The following is a 17,469-nucleotide window of genomic DNA, read 5'->3' on the forward strand; positions in this document are numbered from 1 at the left end:
CATGCTCTAAGTATGGACAATTTCTTAAACGAGGTAAACTGTTGACAAACAAGCTGCTGAAACAAGAATATCAGCAGTTTCGCTCTAAGTTCTATGGTCGATTCAATTACCATGTCAGCATATACAATTTATCATTAAGTCAAATGCTGACCGATGTTTTTTTTTTTTATACTTTTGAGCTTGAATCCTGTTTGGTATCTCCATATATCTCATCCTTAACAAAGACAATTTGGATACCGGCTTTGTCAGCTGTTACCAGGACATATTGACTGTGTAATCTATCTAATTCTTTTCTCACTTTTGACCTACTGATCACAGGATAGTTGGATTTCATTTTGCTCCTCAGTCGTTTAATGTGATTGCATATTATCTAGCATTTCAAAAATAAATGTCATTTTTCACATCAACGGGATTTTGTTGTTCAGTCTCACCAAACTAAGCAAACTATTTATTCATAAAAATGAAAATGAAATGAATTTAAAGCAAACTACAATCGTGATTATTAAAACGAGAGCGAAATGAAAATATGCGTGTCAAAAGAGGCATTACTCCGACGTTATAGAAAGGCCTGGATGATCTATATTTCTAAAAAAAAACATGGATTGACCAAAGAAATTTCTTCGAAGTAAGGAATTTAATGATATAAGATGCTTATAATTATATCAATATTTATATTTACGATTAAAAATTGGTTATCGGCTACTTACATGTATGTTTACTTAGTCGTTTCTGACTGCTGTATATAATAATCTTAACTTCAGGATAAAAACAAAAAACTTTTTTTTTCAGAAATCAGCAATTTGTCCTACAGATTTATATTCGAATAAGTAACCTGAACAATGTTTACCAGGTAAAGTGGGAGAACTTTGAAATATTTTGTCGCAATCTTAAATATCATCTTCGCTAGCCAAGGGTTTCTGATACGCTCCTCTCTTCATAAACCCTTGGCATACGGTGAAGTCAAAAGACGGGATTGTTTTCCGTCACGTGATCTCGAATCTATCAGGTACGCACAGATTGCGTCATCGCCAGAAATAAAGACACGTGTTAAAAAAAATTAAATCAAAGTTTTTTCAAGAATGATGAAGAAGCAATAATTGAGTTATGTTTATTCATTATTTATAGAACAAATCTGAAGCTTCAATATAGATTCTTAATCACATATTTAGAAGATATTGGATGACACCATGGCTATTCATAGAATTGAATGTTATCTTACGGATCGTTGTTTACTTGCGTTTTTCATTTCCGAGATTAAAGAGGGAAGATGTATCCCGAACGCAAATATCGTCATTTACACAAAACAATTGCTGATTGGTCGACCTGGGTGTACTGAAATCCAATCAGAACTCGGGAAAAAAATCCCAATTTCTATGAACACCGTAGGCCAAGGGTTTATGAGGAGAGTAGCGTATCAGAAATCCTTGGCTAGCGAAGATGTCTTAAATATATGAAAAATTTTGTACATAATTATATAGAAAACACAAAAAAGTTGCATACAGAATTTTAAAAAAAAATTCAAATACTATTTTGGTTGTTGGAAGTAGCTGCCTTTTCGGTATAAATGATGTTTTGGAGAAAATGAACCGAGAACAATAGAGTATAGCAATGGGCAAGTTTGTATCTTTAGCCAATATTGGCGATAAACAAAGTTTGACCACGCGAATAATCCCGTTTACCTGTTCAATACACACGGCTTATGGCAGGTGTGGTCGTTCGGCAGGGGATGCTTATTCCTCCTCGGCACCCGATCCTTTCAGAAAGAAAAAGAAAATCAGTTTTTTGAACTGGATTTTATTTCCATCGATCTTTCTTATTTAGTTTCAGACCGGTAGACCCACCTAGATGAATTACGGTTTTAAAACTGCAAAAATCCTTTCTTTTCCACGTTTTCCTTGTCGGTCTGAATGATAAAATAATCCACACCATAGTCAGGAATACTCTAGGGATGATGAAAAATAGACAAAATAAAAATTGATTTCGAAATGAAATCAAAGATTGAAAATTAGAGATGGTATTGCCACTTATGTCTACGTGCTGTGCTTCATCTTCCGGCGTTCTTTGATAACCTGTTATACGTAATTTGTCTGAGAAGATAATGATATGGCCGTGTTTCGAACCCTTCATTTTGCAAAGCCACTTTACTAGTATTGTATATTCTCTGATTACAAAATATAAATTAAAAAAAATATATATACAAAAATTATATCGTGAATAACCCAAAAACTTTTTAAACTATTCAGGTCCTTCTTTATGGCTTTCCTAAAAAAAGAGCTGATTACTATCTAAGATCTAATATATAGAAATTTATATAAGCCGGGTGAACAAAAGAAAAAGCCCTAAAGGTACTGTGAGCACTAAACTCGCTAATTGATAACCCCCGCCTCCCATAGGGTTATAATGGCAGAGTCCATGTTTTGCTTTGGGAGACCCGAAATAAGTGTCAGATTAAAAAGTATAATAGGAGGTGCCAATGGCATTATGTAATAAAGGATCACTGAAAGTATCATTAAATTTTGTTCAGTGGTAAAGGGGGAGTTGCGGATAAGAGTTGGGTTACCTTCAAAATTATAGAAAAAATTGCAGCATCAAATTTGACGTTTTGCTATCGGAAACCCGTAATATATTTCCGATCAAAAAGTAAATTAGAATTTGCACAATGTCACTATGTAACAAAAAATATGCGCAAGTCTCTTTAAATCTATTCAGTGGTATAAGAGTAGTTGCGGATAAGAGATGGGTAACCAAAGCGTAAAGGACGGACATCCCGATCACTATATACCATCCCATTTTACAAGCAGGGTAAAATAAAAAACAAAAATAAAACAAAATAAGAAAAAAACCTTTACCCAGGTTTTGAGAAACATAAACAGAATTCTAAGAAGTACAGTATGTTAAACAAAAATTGTTCTAAATTTTAATTACAATTACAAACTTAGATTTTCATTTCAACTCAAGATTTTCATTTACAACATTTTGATTTGAAAGAACGTAAATGTACTTTTTCAGATTTTGCTGACTTTTCTACATTTGTATCGAGACAAATGAATGAATAATGTTATTACATAAACATTATTTTTTGTTTTTTTATAAAACGAATGAGTCTGTTATTGATTGAATTTCGTCTAAATATTATATAACTTACAATTGTAAGTAATTTTTTGTTCTTTTGTTCGCTAACTGATGGAGCTATTTGTAATTCTCTTTTCAATTTCATCGCAAAGAACACCCACAAATGGAAGGCAATTAGTGCCGAAATATATCACTTTTGTAATTGCAAAGGCAAATAAAAATTTCAAATCGGTTAAAATTATATGAACAACTAAAGATGGATGTATTTAAATCAGAAAGCATTGGCGAAATGGAATCTGGAAACTGCGTACCGAGTGGTCTTGTTATGATTAATTTAACTGCGTGACATACCAAATTTCAAGTACTTTGTAATAGATATCTGAACTTTGTTCGATGAAGAAGGATATGGAGATAACGAACAGTGTTCAAACTAAAATTCCATAAAACAATACAAAATAGGAGCAGAGCAAACACGGACCTCCAAAACATCAGAGGTGGGATCAGGTGCCATGGCGGAGTAAGCATCCCTTGGCGACCGGTCACACCCGCCGTGTGCTCCTTGTCATGATCGGGAAATAACGGGAAAACCCGTCGTCAATTCAATTTAAAATAATCGACTAACAATCAGAATGAAAAATGTCAGTCAGCATTTGACTCAATGATAAGTTGTATTTGCTGACAAGGTCATTGTATCGACCATTTTTCCATGGATTAAAGTTAAAGAGCCAAAGTCTTCATATTTTCAAAGACAAAAGGGCATACATGTATAGAAAAAAAATCATTAAGCTTTCGATTTTCGATATTCGGGTATACAAACGTGTTTCAATTGTGTGAAACGCAGATTTTCAAAAAATGCCAATCGTTGAATTGAAGACTATTTATTTGCTTAATATGTCAAGGTGCGTTTTTTTTTTTACAAGTGTCATTTTATCAATTTGTTGCATTGATAAGACTCTAATAAACACGAATCAATTGTTCTGTACAACTGTGAAATATACATCAACTATACGTTACAATACACAGGTAATCAACAGAGAGATTAGGGTAGTCCGTGCATCTTGTCACAAGGTCATATACATGTACAGTACATGTAGTCAGGTACCAACAACAGAGAACTGCATAGTTACGGACTTACGATGCTGCTCAGTAATATTCTTTTCCTGATAAAATGCATGTTTTTTTTACTACTTGAATAAACCATTATTCAGTACTTTTTTTATCGTTTACAAAATTTAATTAATACCATTTTTTTTTTTACAAAATCAGATGGGCTTAGCAAAACCCTCTAGTTTTGACAGATTCTTCAGTTTATGTATTTTTTCTTCAGTTTGAAATATTTATACACAGGCACCTGACGTTACTTATTTTTCTTTTAAAAAATATATATACCCATACATAATTGGAATGGGTATATTTTTTTTATTAAAAGAAAAATAAGTAACGTCAGGTGCCTGTGCATTAATAGTACATATTTCAAACATTAATAGTACATGTGTGTTTTTATATTCCAAATCATATTGACATTATACTCAAGTAATTGAAAAGCACTAGTTAGGGATTCTGAAAAGAATTCAATTTTTTAATTTTTGAAAGTGTTTAAAAATTACACTTCATGAGTTGTATTTTTTTTTAAAGAGTTTATTTGTACTTTCACACAAATTACACATTTGTCAATTACACATCAGTTGCATCTCAGAAGTCAGCTTGACATACGACAAAATTAATTGAAGGTGCATTTAAAGTGAAGACAACTTGAAGTCAACTGCTTGTATTCCTAAAGTTGTCAAATTTAACAATTATTTAAAGCAAAGTCTAAAGTCTTGTTTATTTTTCAATTTTCTTAAAAAATTTGTGATGATCGGGTCTTAAAAAAAGCTACAAAAAGTACCCCAAAATGCTGGAAAATGCACCATTTAGAACCATTTAAAACACCTATGGGGGGGGGTCACCCCCTCCCATGCCCTCCCCCTTCGGCCCCTTGGGCCTCAACCCCCCCCCCCCCCCTACATGGACTTCTGGATCCGCCCACTGGGCCAAAAAACTTTTAATTAGTTTAACACTTTACAAAAATGCATTATATATTATAGTTTATGGCTTTAAAAAAATACGAGGGGTTATCAAAAAGTTCGTGGACTGAGGCTATAAAATTAGTACTATGTAGTCTGAACTTACAATTTTTTAAAGGAAAATAAAACAACAGAAAATAAAGAAATGTTGAAAATTTTAGCTTGATACGTTCATTATTTCCCAAATTATTATAAAATAAAAACGACATTATATCATCACCCGGCGCCGTCGCCGTTTAGTTTTATGACGTCCGATAACGTCATTGTTTTTCAATGTCTGCTTCTTCTACCCCATACACTTGTTTTGATGAAATTCCCTGGAGCTGAGTAAGGACTTCAATCCATCTTGTTTATATGACTTTACAATGTCATGAATAGTGACTTTCAATGCATATAATATTGCAACTGGATTTCTACAATGGGAGAGATCCTCGCTTGATTGTGCCAGCATATTTTGCTTTTTGGAGTTCAATATCTACAACACCTGATCAACGTCATTTTTTGACATAATTGATTTTTTCACACCTTGACTACAAATCGACATTAACTGTGCATTCCTTTTCCCTCTGAATCTATTTTGGCATTTAAAAACAAGTACACTGGTTGCATATTATCTCTCCGTAGCCAGTGTAAACATTTCCTAGGTCTATACCAATTTTTTCAGGGGCAAAACTTTATAGAATGCTGGAAAAAGAAACCCTACCCCTTTTTGACGTCATTTTCAAGCAATATGTGTTTGGATACTTCATGTAAAATTTACGATAAAATTTCATGGGACTTCCAGAATGAGGTAAAAATTCCACATTTTATGGAACAATAGTGTCCCAACATGTACCTGAATTAACGGGATATTTGGATGTCAAATATTCATATCAAAATAGTTTTTCTCAGTTACACTTACATGTAGGTCAAAAAACGTCGTTTTCGAGGTTGCAAACTATTGCTTACAAAAACATGACTAATTTATTAATATATTTATTTCCAGAAGTTCAGGTTTAATCAATGTTTACAGATTTGTACTTGTATATTTTGTCGTTTTTAAGTTATCGATCACTGTTCTTTATCTTCATCCCTCTTTAGCATATTTTCATTGATAGAACATCCACTGGTAAAAGATGTATATAGATAGCTTGCTTATTTAGCGGTGTTAACTGATTGATCAATGACCGCGGTTTTCATTAGACATGAAGACTTGAATATTCGATTGTAAATATTTCATTTTAAGGTGGATTTGTTAGACAATTGCATTGATTACTGTTGACCTTCATTTTTACCTTTTTTTCATTCATAAAGATGTTAAAGAAATTGTTAAAATAAAAGATATGCGGAAAGATCAGTTAATATTTTTTCTTTTCACAAAATAGGACCCCTTCCAGGCGCGGATCCAGGAATTGAAGTTAGAGGGGGCGCCAAAAGTAGGCAAGGGGTCTGGGCTCCTGGGTTCTAGAGATTTTGTAGGATAAAAATAAGGTCTACCAAGTAGACATATTTACATTTTCTAGACGAAACTGTGATTTACGTTAACTTTGACAATTTTAGGGGGGCGCGCGCCGGGTGCGCCCCCCCCCTTAAATCCGCCACTGCCTTCAATGAAAGTGAAAAAAAAAAACAGCACAACGTCAAGCACAAATGATGTGTGGAGTGTTAAATCATTTAATTGAGGAATGAGTGTTTAACTTTTTGATGACTATGTGGTTTATAAAGTTTTATCTCAGAAAAGTGTAACGCAAACAAATGGTAACTTGAAATTAATTTTATTAAAGTGTGGCGATATTATGGGCACGGCTGTTATTTAGTTTCAAATGCAAAACAAACAATATCATATGGGCAATGGGCAGCCAAGACAAGAGCATGCCCCAATCAAATGCACAAACAACATTCAACATCAAAGCAAATCATATATCAAGGTCATTACCAAAGGTCAAAGTTCATATAGTGGTAAGTCAAAGTTCATACAACATCAAAAGTTCAAAGTTCACAACATCAAAGTTCAAAGTTCACCATATATATATATATAGAAAGCATTGACCCTGGGAGGTGCAGAGGTCAAAGCTTACAATATAATTACCAAAGTGCCGCTTATACGCCAGAGGTGTTATTTACGATATATTTATTACGAATTACATGCCGCTTATGTGCCTTCTTTACTTGTCGTTTATATATCAGTCACTGTTTAGGAAACATTGGCCCTGGGAGGAGCAGTGGCCAAGGTTTGCGAAAAGTTCATCTAAGTTGGTCTCCAGGTAGACTTTTTCTTGTAACAGCCGTACCATTTGATATTAAGTGATCCTTTTGTAGGACAGCTGCAATAGAAAGAAAAACACAGCGCAAAAATCTATTCGAATAAGGGTTGGGTGAGGAGGGTATTTTTCTAAATATCTAAATTTGCAAAAAATTATCCTTTAAAATTGCACCAACCTCATTCATATAGTCTGTGAATGAAAAAGGATTAACGGAAATTGACTCAGGGGGAATAACTCTAATTGATTATAGAGATTATTGGCGGATCTATGGATTTTGTAATATGGGAAATTAACACTTTCTTCGATAAAAGCCTCCAATTCGAATAGAATTGGATGTGATATTATCTCAGAAAAGTGTAACGCAAACAAATGGTAACTTGAAATTAATTTTATTAAAGTGTGGCGATATTATGGGCACGGCTGTTATTTAGTTTCAAATGCAAAACAAACAATATCATATGGGCAATGGGCAGCCAAGACAAGAGCATGCCCCAATCAAATGCACAAACAACATTCAACATCAAAGCAAATCATATATCAAGGTCATTACCAAAGGTCAAAGTTCATATAGTGGTAAGTCAAAGTTCATACAACATCAAAAGTTCAAAGTTCACAACATCAAAGTTCAAAGTTCACCATATATATATATAGAAAGCATTGACCCTGGGAGGTGCAGAGGTCAAAGCTTACAATATAATTACCAAAATGCCGCTTATACGCCAGAGGTGTTATTTACGATATATTTATTACGAATTACATGCCGCTTATGTGCCTTCTTTACTTGTCGTTTATATATCAGTCACTGTTTAGGAAACATTGGCCCTGGGAGGAGCAGTGGCCAAGGTTTGCGAAAAGTTCATCTAAGTTGGTCTCCAGGTAGACTTTTTCTTGTAACAGCCGTACCATTTGATATTAAGTGATCCTTTTGTAGGACAGCTGCAATAGAAAGAAAAACACAGCGCAAAAATCTATTCGAATAAGGGTTGGGTGAGGAGGGTATTTTTCTAAATATCTAAATTTGCAAAAAATTATCCTTTAAAATTGCACCAACCTCATTCATATAGTCTGTGAATGAAAAAGGATTAACGGAAATTGACTCAGGGGGAATAACTCTAATTGATTATAGGGATTATAGGCGGATCTATGGATTTTGTAATATGGGAAATTAACACTTTCTTCGATAAAAGCCTCCAATTCGAATAGAATTGGATGTGATATTATCTCAGAAAAGTGTAACGCAAACAAATGGTAACTTGAAATTAATTTTATTAAAGTGTGGCGATATTATGGGCACGGCTGTTATTTAGTTTCAAATGCAAAACAAACAATATCATATGGGCAATGGGCAGCCAAGACAAGAGCATGCCCCAATCAAATGCACAAACAACATTCAACATCAAAGCAAATCATATATCAAGGTCATTACCAAAGGTCAAAGTTCATATAGTGGTAAGTCAAAGTTCATACAACATCAAAAGTTCAAAGTTCACAACATCAAAGTTCAAAGTTCACCATATATATATATAGAAAGCATTGACCCTGGGAGGTGCAGAGGTCAAAGCTTACAATATAATTACCAAAATGCCGCTTATACGCCACAAGTTCCCTGAGATGAGGATCAGAATGAAACTCATCCAGGGAACTCCGCCACCATGGTGGGGGTAGAGCGGCATATACGAACAGCCGTACCCAGGACCCTTGCTAATTGGGAAAGCAGGATTGACCATGGGCAACGATAGCCTCAAGTCCCCCCTGGAGAGAGTTTAGAAAAATGTTATTCCCCAACGAGGATAAGTGTACCCCATCCTGTAAAAATAAAGCTGGATCAGGTTTAATGTCTGAATGGCGAATTATTGCGCCCCCAGATTGCAAGACAATTGCAGCTATACCAGAATTAACCCGTTTGCGTGCATTTTCCATAGCTTTTAAATTTGCTGAATAGCGCCATTGGAGACGCGGAAGTATAAATGACCATATAATCCTACTGTTTCGAAAGTGATTCCTTAGAAATAAAACCAACTGCTTTGCAACCACCCTTATTTTTCTGATCGATACATTGCCCAAGTCATTCCCCCCACAATGTATAAGGATGAAATTAGGTACAGGGCCCACCTTTCCAAGAGTTCTAATCTTTTGTTTAGTTTTACTTAACTGGAGGCCACTATAACCCTGCCACCACAGTGAGATGTGTTTTCTTTCTAATGTCAAATTTGTACCACCTGGTCTTAATACAGCTTCCAAAAAGGCGTGCTTGATTATTGATGAACCCACCAACCATATTGTCTGTATATCTAAAATTAGATTAAAACTTTGGTATGCGAATGTATGATTTGTAAGAATCAGATTTCCAACGACCAGATCTCTGAATGTCATGAGTTGAAAATCCTTTTAACGCGAGATCAGTACTCGCGCCGATACGAAAAGAGTGAGATTTGTATCCTGAGATACCAGGCAAATTTAGGTGCTTTACTGCCTTACAAAGTACCCCCGTAAATTGATATCGTGTGAGTGGGGATAAATCGAAGTGTCGAAATAATGGACCTGAACCCTCTGGACGGATGCTGACGTATTTAGTAATGAGCTGATATGGACATGCTACACCACCCTGCTTATCTATTTGAAGTACTGTGCCTTTACCTAACTGGTCCGTTTTCGAATACCGGATAGTCAGTAAGAGAGATTGCGTTTCGTGATTAATGGACAAATTGTCGAATTGAATTGTGTTTTGTTGATCACCTTCTCTTGTATTAACTGTTAATTCGCCAACTCTTAAAAATCCATGAAATGCCAGGGAAAATGCAGCCGAGAAAAGAGCTGTTTCAAAAGCATTGGTACATATTATGGGCAGAACTTGAATAATATTTTAAATTAGCAAAATTGTTTTCGTTATTGGCAGTCTAGTATCTACTTTATGTCTCAAACGTTTCATGCCCTGCAATAACTTTGTAACCAAGAACTCTGGGGTTGGATCGTGAACACTCTGCAATTTACAATAAAATGAAATGGCAGACAAGTATGACCTCACGGTACCATATGCGAGGCCGGATGATGATGAATGCAAAACGAATTGCACGACTGAGTTTAATGTAGGGGGCCATGGCGTGCAATCAATGAGTCTACATACTTTGTAATATGCTGCCATTCAGCCCGATGAGATTTATGTGTGTTTTCAGATACTGAGGCGTCTAGAAGTTTAGCAAACTCAGGCTGGAGATGATGTTGCGGAAAGATAGGGGCACTGGGCAAGGGTGTTCCCTGGCATGTGGAGCTGCTTGTCGGAATCTGGCCCACTGCTTACGAGAAATTGAATCAGCAACTACATTGTCTTTACTTGGTATGTAAACTGCACGAAACAGAATATTATAATTCATAGAAGCAAGGACAAATGGTCTAAGTAGTTTCATGACCCGCTCTGATTTAGAAGTGAGTTTATTTATTATAGCGACTACAGCTTGATTGTCTATATGGAGAATGATCTTTTTATAAGCGAGTTTGTTACCCCATAAATAGACGGCCAAGACCACCGGAACTAACTCTAAAAAGGTCATGTCTTTAAGTAGGTCATTGGACGCCCAGGTCTCTGGCCAAGGGTAAAAACACCATTCCCCTTTGAAATAAGCACCACATCCCAAGTAAGACGAACCGGAACTATCTGTGTAAAAATTAATGTTGTTGTCTGACGTCCACTCAATATCTAAACAAGAATAGATATGGGTTACCCCATATCCAAAGATATTCGACTTTTAGATTTAATATGCTTATCAGTGTTTATAATGACGTTAATAAAAAAACTGCAATGTCTAGGGCCTAGTTATGGAACTGGTGTAAATTTCGTGAGCATGGTGAGGTCACCCAGTCTCCTAACAAACGGTACACATAGGCCTACATGAACCTGTGTCCGCAAGACCAACATTAGCCTTGATCTACACACGTGCGATGGAGCTGTTAAACGCATCCAGCGAGCTCGGAGAAACACGTTTTGTTTTGCCGAGAAGTTACGATGGCAGACAAAACTTTTCTTTTCTTAATTAGATCATATGAATACGAATTCTGATTAATAAAAATTATACAATCCCTGTTGAACTATATATAGTTTGTTCTAACATTTGCATCTGCAACAACTTGTGTTTAAAATGGCCGTGTTAGGAAAATCAAGACCGGATCGGAAAATTCTAAACTGAAAACCTTTTTTGTTTTGAAAATTACTGAAATATGCTAATGTATTCGTCGCAGATATTACTTACATTATTCAAGTTCTATATAAAATGGTAAGCCTATGCTGAACTCCAACACGAACCCGAATGTCCGACCCAGTTCTCGTTTTGCCACACATTTTATCCCCTACAGTTTACAAAGTGTACACACGTGAGCAGAATCCAGCCAGGGATTGAAAATTCCGTCATTTAATAATATACACACACAGAATGATTTATTTTTTCTTAAAAGGAAATTGTATGATAATTAACAGACTATAAACATGTACTTAATACAATTGTTGATATAGTATTATCAATTCATCGGTGAAAAAATATGAATCGAAGAATGACCTAAATATTCTCTATTATCAAACATGTAAAAAAAAAAAAAGGCTGAGGAGGGAGCGAGCGTAGGAATATTGATATTTAGGTCACCTGAGTCACTCAGGTGACCTATTGCTATCTGTTTTTGTCCGTCGTCGTCCGTCGTACGTCGTTCGTCGTACGTCGTTCGTCGTCAATCGGTCGTAAACTTTTGAACATTTTCAGCTTCTTCTCCGCAACCACTGAACCAATTTCAACCAAATTTGGCACAAAGCATCTATGGGTGAAGGGGAACAAAAATTGTGAATTTCATGATCCCTGCCCCCCTGGGGCCTGGGGGGTGGGGCCAAAACCACTAAAATTAATGCAATCTTCAAAAATCTTCTTCTTTACTCCTGGACATCAAGCAGTCAAACTGTTTGCATGATTGTAATCAGCATTGAGTCCTTTACCAAAATTGTGAAATCCATGGCCCTGGGGTCAGGGGTTCTTGTACTAGGGCGGGGCTAAATAAGTATATAGTGAAAATGAATTATTTCTTTGAAAATCTTCTTCTCTGCTCCTGGGTATAAAATAAACTAACTAAGTACATAGTTATGATGAGCAAGAGTGCCCCCAGCTAACACAAAAACATTTTTTAAATGTTTTTAAAACATTTTCAAAATGTTGCGAAAACATTTTTAAAAATGTTTTAATCACGTGATTTTGTATGGTTTTTAAAACGTTTTTAAAACATTTTAGTGAAATATTTCAGCAAAATGTTGTCAGAACATTTTCTTAGAATGTTGCAAAAACATTTTCAATAATGTTTTAATCTCGTGAATTTGTATGGTTTTTTAAACGTTTTTAAAACATTTTAGTGAAATATTTCAGCGAATGTTTCCGGAACATTTTCTTAAAATGTTACAAAAACATTTTTCAACAATGTTTTAATCACGTGATTTTGTATGGTTTTTTAAATGTTTTTAAAACATTTTACAAAATATTTCAACAAATATTTTCATAACATTGTTTTTAAATGTAACAAAAACATTTTCAAAAATGTTTTATTCACGTTCGTTTTAAATTGTTTGGTTTTTAAAACGTTTTCAAAACATTAAAGTCGATGTTACAAAGGTATTTTTCCCGAATTTTTACTTTTTCTCGTTAAATAATGATCAATTTATATTTAAAAAAAAATAAACACAAATTATTTTTAATTTTTGAACCTTTAATACAAACCCATATTCAATATGTTAATCACATTTAAATTCCATTTTCGGTACAAGTTTTGATTTATTTTCTTTCAAGTCACCGGGATTTTAAAGGTTGAAAACGGTGTCTAATCCATTCACTGAATTTTAAAAGAACAGAATCGCAGAAATCCAATGTTCACTGTATAGGTCGAAAAGAGTGGCGGATCTATAAGACTTAGATAGAATCACATACACTGAAAAGGCTGATAAGGAATCTGCCCCTCGGAAAGAATAGCACAATCTGTAAAGATAAGGAAGATTGTGTTTGTATCATCGTTCTAAATCTAATGTATCTTTAAAATGATCAATGAAAATATACAAAAAATATTTTAAATAATTATATCAAATTTAAGTTATTTCCTCATTTGCATTGAAAAAAGCAGAAAAATAATTACTATGACAATATTATTGAAGAGTAATAGTATTTACGTACACCTTTGCCTTCTCCAAAGGCGGGTCTTTTGAATGTGGGAATTTGAAAATACGGATGATGCAACCAACACCATGCTATAAAGAAATTTCATTTTTAAACCAACATATTGTTTGATGATTAACATTTCACAAAGACATTGAATACTTGAATCAGGGATATAATTGTGTTGCCTTAAGAATGAAATATTCAAATCAAATATGTATATAACCTTAACGCTTTGTCATTGCTACATACATTTGTACAAAGTTATTGATCATGCACTGGTAGTATAAAAGTCGTTTTTAAATGATCCTTTAAAGCCTATGATAAAGGAATAATTCTTACCATTCAACGTTAATAAATCCCGAGGTTATTATTGTGGTTTATATGGTGCGAAGTCTTCTCATTCAAATCGGTACGGAGTAAGCGCGCACATCTTGTTTACCAGAATTCAAAATTTGGCCTAGATAAGCAGCAAACCACTATACTCTGTAACGCGCTGCCCAGCAGGAGAATTGCATAATAGGTTATCATGACACTGAAACTGACCAGTGTGCCAATCCCTATCTAATGCTTCAGAGTAAAATTCTGGGAGTGGATCACAGATTTGATGAAGAACATTTTTTTTAAAATGACATTTAAGAGTTTTATTTAATGCTTATGATTTTATAAATGTATTGATATTTTAATTTTTTTTGATTGCATATCCTTTCATTTATTGATTTTTTTATTTGTTTAATCACGGGACTTTATAAAAATTATGTCTGTCTAGAAATCATTATAAAATACTGGAAAAAATCTTTCAATTAAAAAAATTCTACAATTCCTCATTTTAACACTATTCTTTCTATATATTCTTTTTTTTTCTTCATAAACTAAATTTAAGAAAATTGCAATCATACATTATTTGAATGTTTTAAGAAATTTTGAAAAATAACAGCAGCAATGAAAAATGAAGTCTTGAAAAAAAGAAAACACATTAAATTGAATGTTCTAAGATCATTCTCACAACATCTCTTAAAGTTACTTAAAGGAATTAAATTGTGCCGCAAATGTTTCAGAAACATTTTGAAAATGTTTCCAAAAAATGTAACAAAAACTAAAATAATTAAAATAAAAATAAATAAAATGTTTCAATTGTACTGAAAATAATTATTTTCGTTAATGTTTTAAATAAACATTTTCACTGCCTAGGCCGAAAAATATCCGGAATTGAATGTCTTTAACTAACAGCGATATTAAGAATGTTTTAAAAATATTTTTGAAATGTTCCTTACAAATGTTTCAGAAACGTATATGCAATGCTTCCGATTTACACAATAAGAATGTTTCATTTCATGTTTTAAGAACGTTTTTAAAACGTTTTATAAGATCTTTTATATTTGGAAGCTATAAATATCCTTAAATGAATTAAGAATGTTTCAAAAACATTTTGACAACGTTCCTTCCAAATGTTTCAGAAACGTTTTTATGCAATGTTTCAGAATTATGGAAAAGGAATGTTTCATTTCATGTTTTTAGAACGTTTTGAAAATGTAATATAAAAATCTGTGATATTTGAAAGCTAAACATACCTTTTGAAACATTTTTAAAACGTTTCAAAAATATTTTAGAAAAATGTTCCAAAAGGATTTAATCATAAGCTTCTTGAAAACATTTTTAAAATGTTTTTAAAATGTTTTAATGAGAAGAGGAAATGTTTTAAAAACATTTTTAAAATGTTTAGTTTAAAATGTTTCGAAAAAACCTTTTTACAACACCAATAAAATGTTTTGAAAATGTTTTGTGCTACCTGGGCCTCTACCAAATTTGTGAATTTTATGGCCCCAGGGTCAGGGGTTCTGGTGTCAGGGCGGGGCTCTATTGATTATATAGAGGAAATATATGAATTCTTTGAAAATCTTCTTTACTCCTGGGTATTAAATAAACTAACTAAGTATATAGTTATGATGAGCAAGAATGCCTCTACCAAAATTGTGAATTTTATGGCCCCAGGGTCAGGGATTCTGGTGTTAGGGCGGGGCTCTATTGATTATGTAGTGAAAATACATGAATTCTTTGAAAATCTACTTCTCTGCTCCTAGATTTTATATAATTTAACTAAGTACATAGTTATGATGAGCAAGAGTGCCTCTACCAAAATTGTGAATTTTATGGCCCTAGGGTCAGGGGTTCTGGTTTTAGGGCGGGGCTCTATTGATTATATAGTGAAAATACATGAATTCTTTGAAAATCTTCTTCTCTGCTCCTAGGTTTTATATAAACTAACTAAGTACATAGTTATGATGAGCAAGAGTGCCTCTACCAAAATTGTGAATTTTATGGCCCCAGGGTCAGGGGTTCTGGTGTCAGGGTGGGGCTCTATTGATTATATAGAGGAAATACATGAATTCTTTGAAAATCTTCTTCTTTACTCCTGGGTATTAAATAAACTAACTAAGTACATAGTTATGATGAACAAGAGTGCCTCTGCCAAAATTGTGAATTTTATGGCCCCAGGGTCAGGGATTCTGGTGTTAGGGCGGGGCTGTATTGATTATACATGTATAGTGAAAAAACATTAAATCTTTGAATATTTTCTTCTTTGCTCCTAGGTTTTAAGCAGATGAATTACCTATATAGTTATGAGCAATCCCTAATCTTCAAGAATTGTAAATTTCAAGGCCCCAGGGTCAGTTGTACCATAGTGGGGGGGGGGGCTGTACTTATGTACTGAAAATGAATGAATTGTTTGAAATGTGCTCCTTGGTATTAATCAAATATTTTTGAAAAGCAAGTATGCCTTTCCAAAAATAGTGCAATGTGTGGATCTAGGCCTAAGAGTCAAGGGTTCATGTGTGGTAGCGGCACTACTGATTATTGATGAATATTACTGATTAGTTGAAATGCATTTTTTGTTCCCCTACCCTGCCTATGGGTATAAAGTAACCAAACTAAGGAACTGCTAAGTGTATAGTTATGATGACCAGATGGTAAATGCTATAGCATCTGGCTTAAAACATGGATCAAATTCAGTCACTGGGAAGTTGTTGAATAATGCTCAGGTGACCTATAAGGCCCAGGGGCCTCTTGTTTTTATTTGCATTTCGGGGGGAAAGTGATTTTCTAATAATATTTTGACGTTATTTTTGATTTCTTTAACGTATGAAATACACAACTTCACTCTTATCATGAACAATAATGTTGTATCTACTTAATCATGATGGAACTATTTTGGTCGGACCAATTTGTGTGAGCTGCCGCTGAAAACAATAATATATCTTGCAGAGATAGTATGCATTGATCGAATATATTAAAAATACACAGTCCCATTAAATGATTCAAGAAAATTAATCCACAGGTACAAGTCCTGTCGCATTGATTGAGTTATCCTTATGTGATAATGTAATTCTGAAACTCCTATTGTAGCATTATAAAGCCGACGCAGAAATGCCCTACCTGGTCTTATGGCTCTTGTAAAGAAATTCAGTTTACCTAAAACAGATTGTAATTGTTGGAGTGTCATCTTGCGTTGAACAACGAGATGGTGTAAAATACCCTGTAACTCTAAGCATTTTGAATTGGGGATCTTAACTAGCATATGATAAGTATCTATCTCAAAACCTAAAAATGTCATAACCATAGTAGGGCCTTCAGATTTGTCCTCGGCAATAGGAACACCTATATCATCGCAGACGTCTTGAAAATTCGACATAAGATCTTGACAGGAATGGGCATCCCTCCCAGCAAATATAAAATCATCTAGATAATGATCCATTGTTGATGTTTTAGAGCGCTGTATCGTAGCCCACTGCAAAATTGTAGAAAAATCCTCGAAAACCTTACACGAAATGGAGCACCCCATAGGTAAACATTTGTCTATGAAATAATTACCCTGAAATTTAAAACCCAGGAGATCAAAATCGCCGGGAAATATTGGAA

At 34.2% G+C, this 17,469-nt stretch overlaps 1 protein-coding gene and 1 long non-coding RNA gene across 2 annotated transcripts; both read right to left on the minus strand.

Annotated features, from left to right (window-relative positions):
- Positions 1 to 7,753: 7,753 nt before the first annotated feature.
- On the minus strand, positions 7,754 to 10,510 carry LOC134276406 (uncharacterized). The gene has a single exon (XM_062758663.1). The coding sequence runs from the start codon at positions 9,752 to 9,754 to the stop codon at positions 9,083 to 9,085; it is 672 nt and encodes a 223-aa protein (XP_062614647.1). The 5' UTR covers positions 9,755 to 10,510; the 3' UTR covers positions 7,754 to 9,082.
- A 2,776-nt stretch (positions 10,511 to 13,286) lies between these two features.
- Positions 13,287 to 14,108, minus strand: LOC134276405 (uncharacterized). The gene is made up of 3 exons (XR_009994030.1): positions 13,894 to 14,108; positions 13,570 to 13,643; positions 13,287 to 13,377 (listed from the first exon to the last, which is right to left on the minus strand). It is a non-coding gene; the product is annotated as an uncharacterized LOC134276405 (long non-coding RNA).
- Positions 14,109 to 17,469: the final 3,361 nt, after the last annotated feature.

The sequence above is a fragment of the Saccostrea cucullata genome, unplaced genomic scaffold (assembly GCF_032062105.1).
Source record: "Saccostrea cucullata isolate Sc308-1 unplaced genomic scaffold, CSIRO_AGI_Scuc_v1 ctg7075, whole genome shotgun sequence".
Classification (NCBI taxonomy): Eukaryota; Metazoa; Mollusca; class Bivalvia; order Ostreida; family Ostreidae; genus Saccostrea; species Saccostrea cuccullata.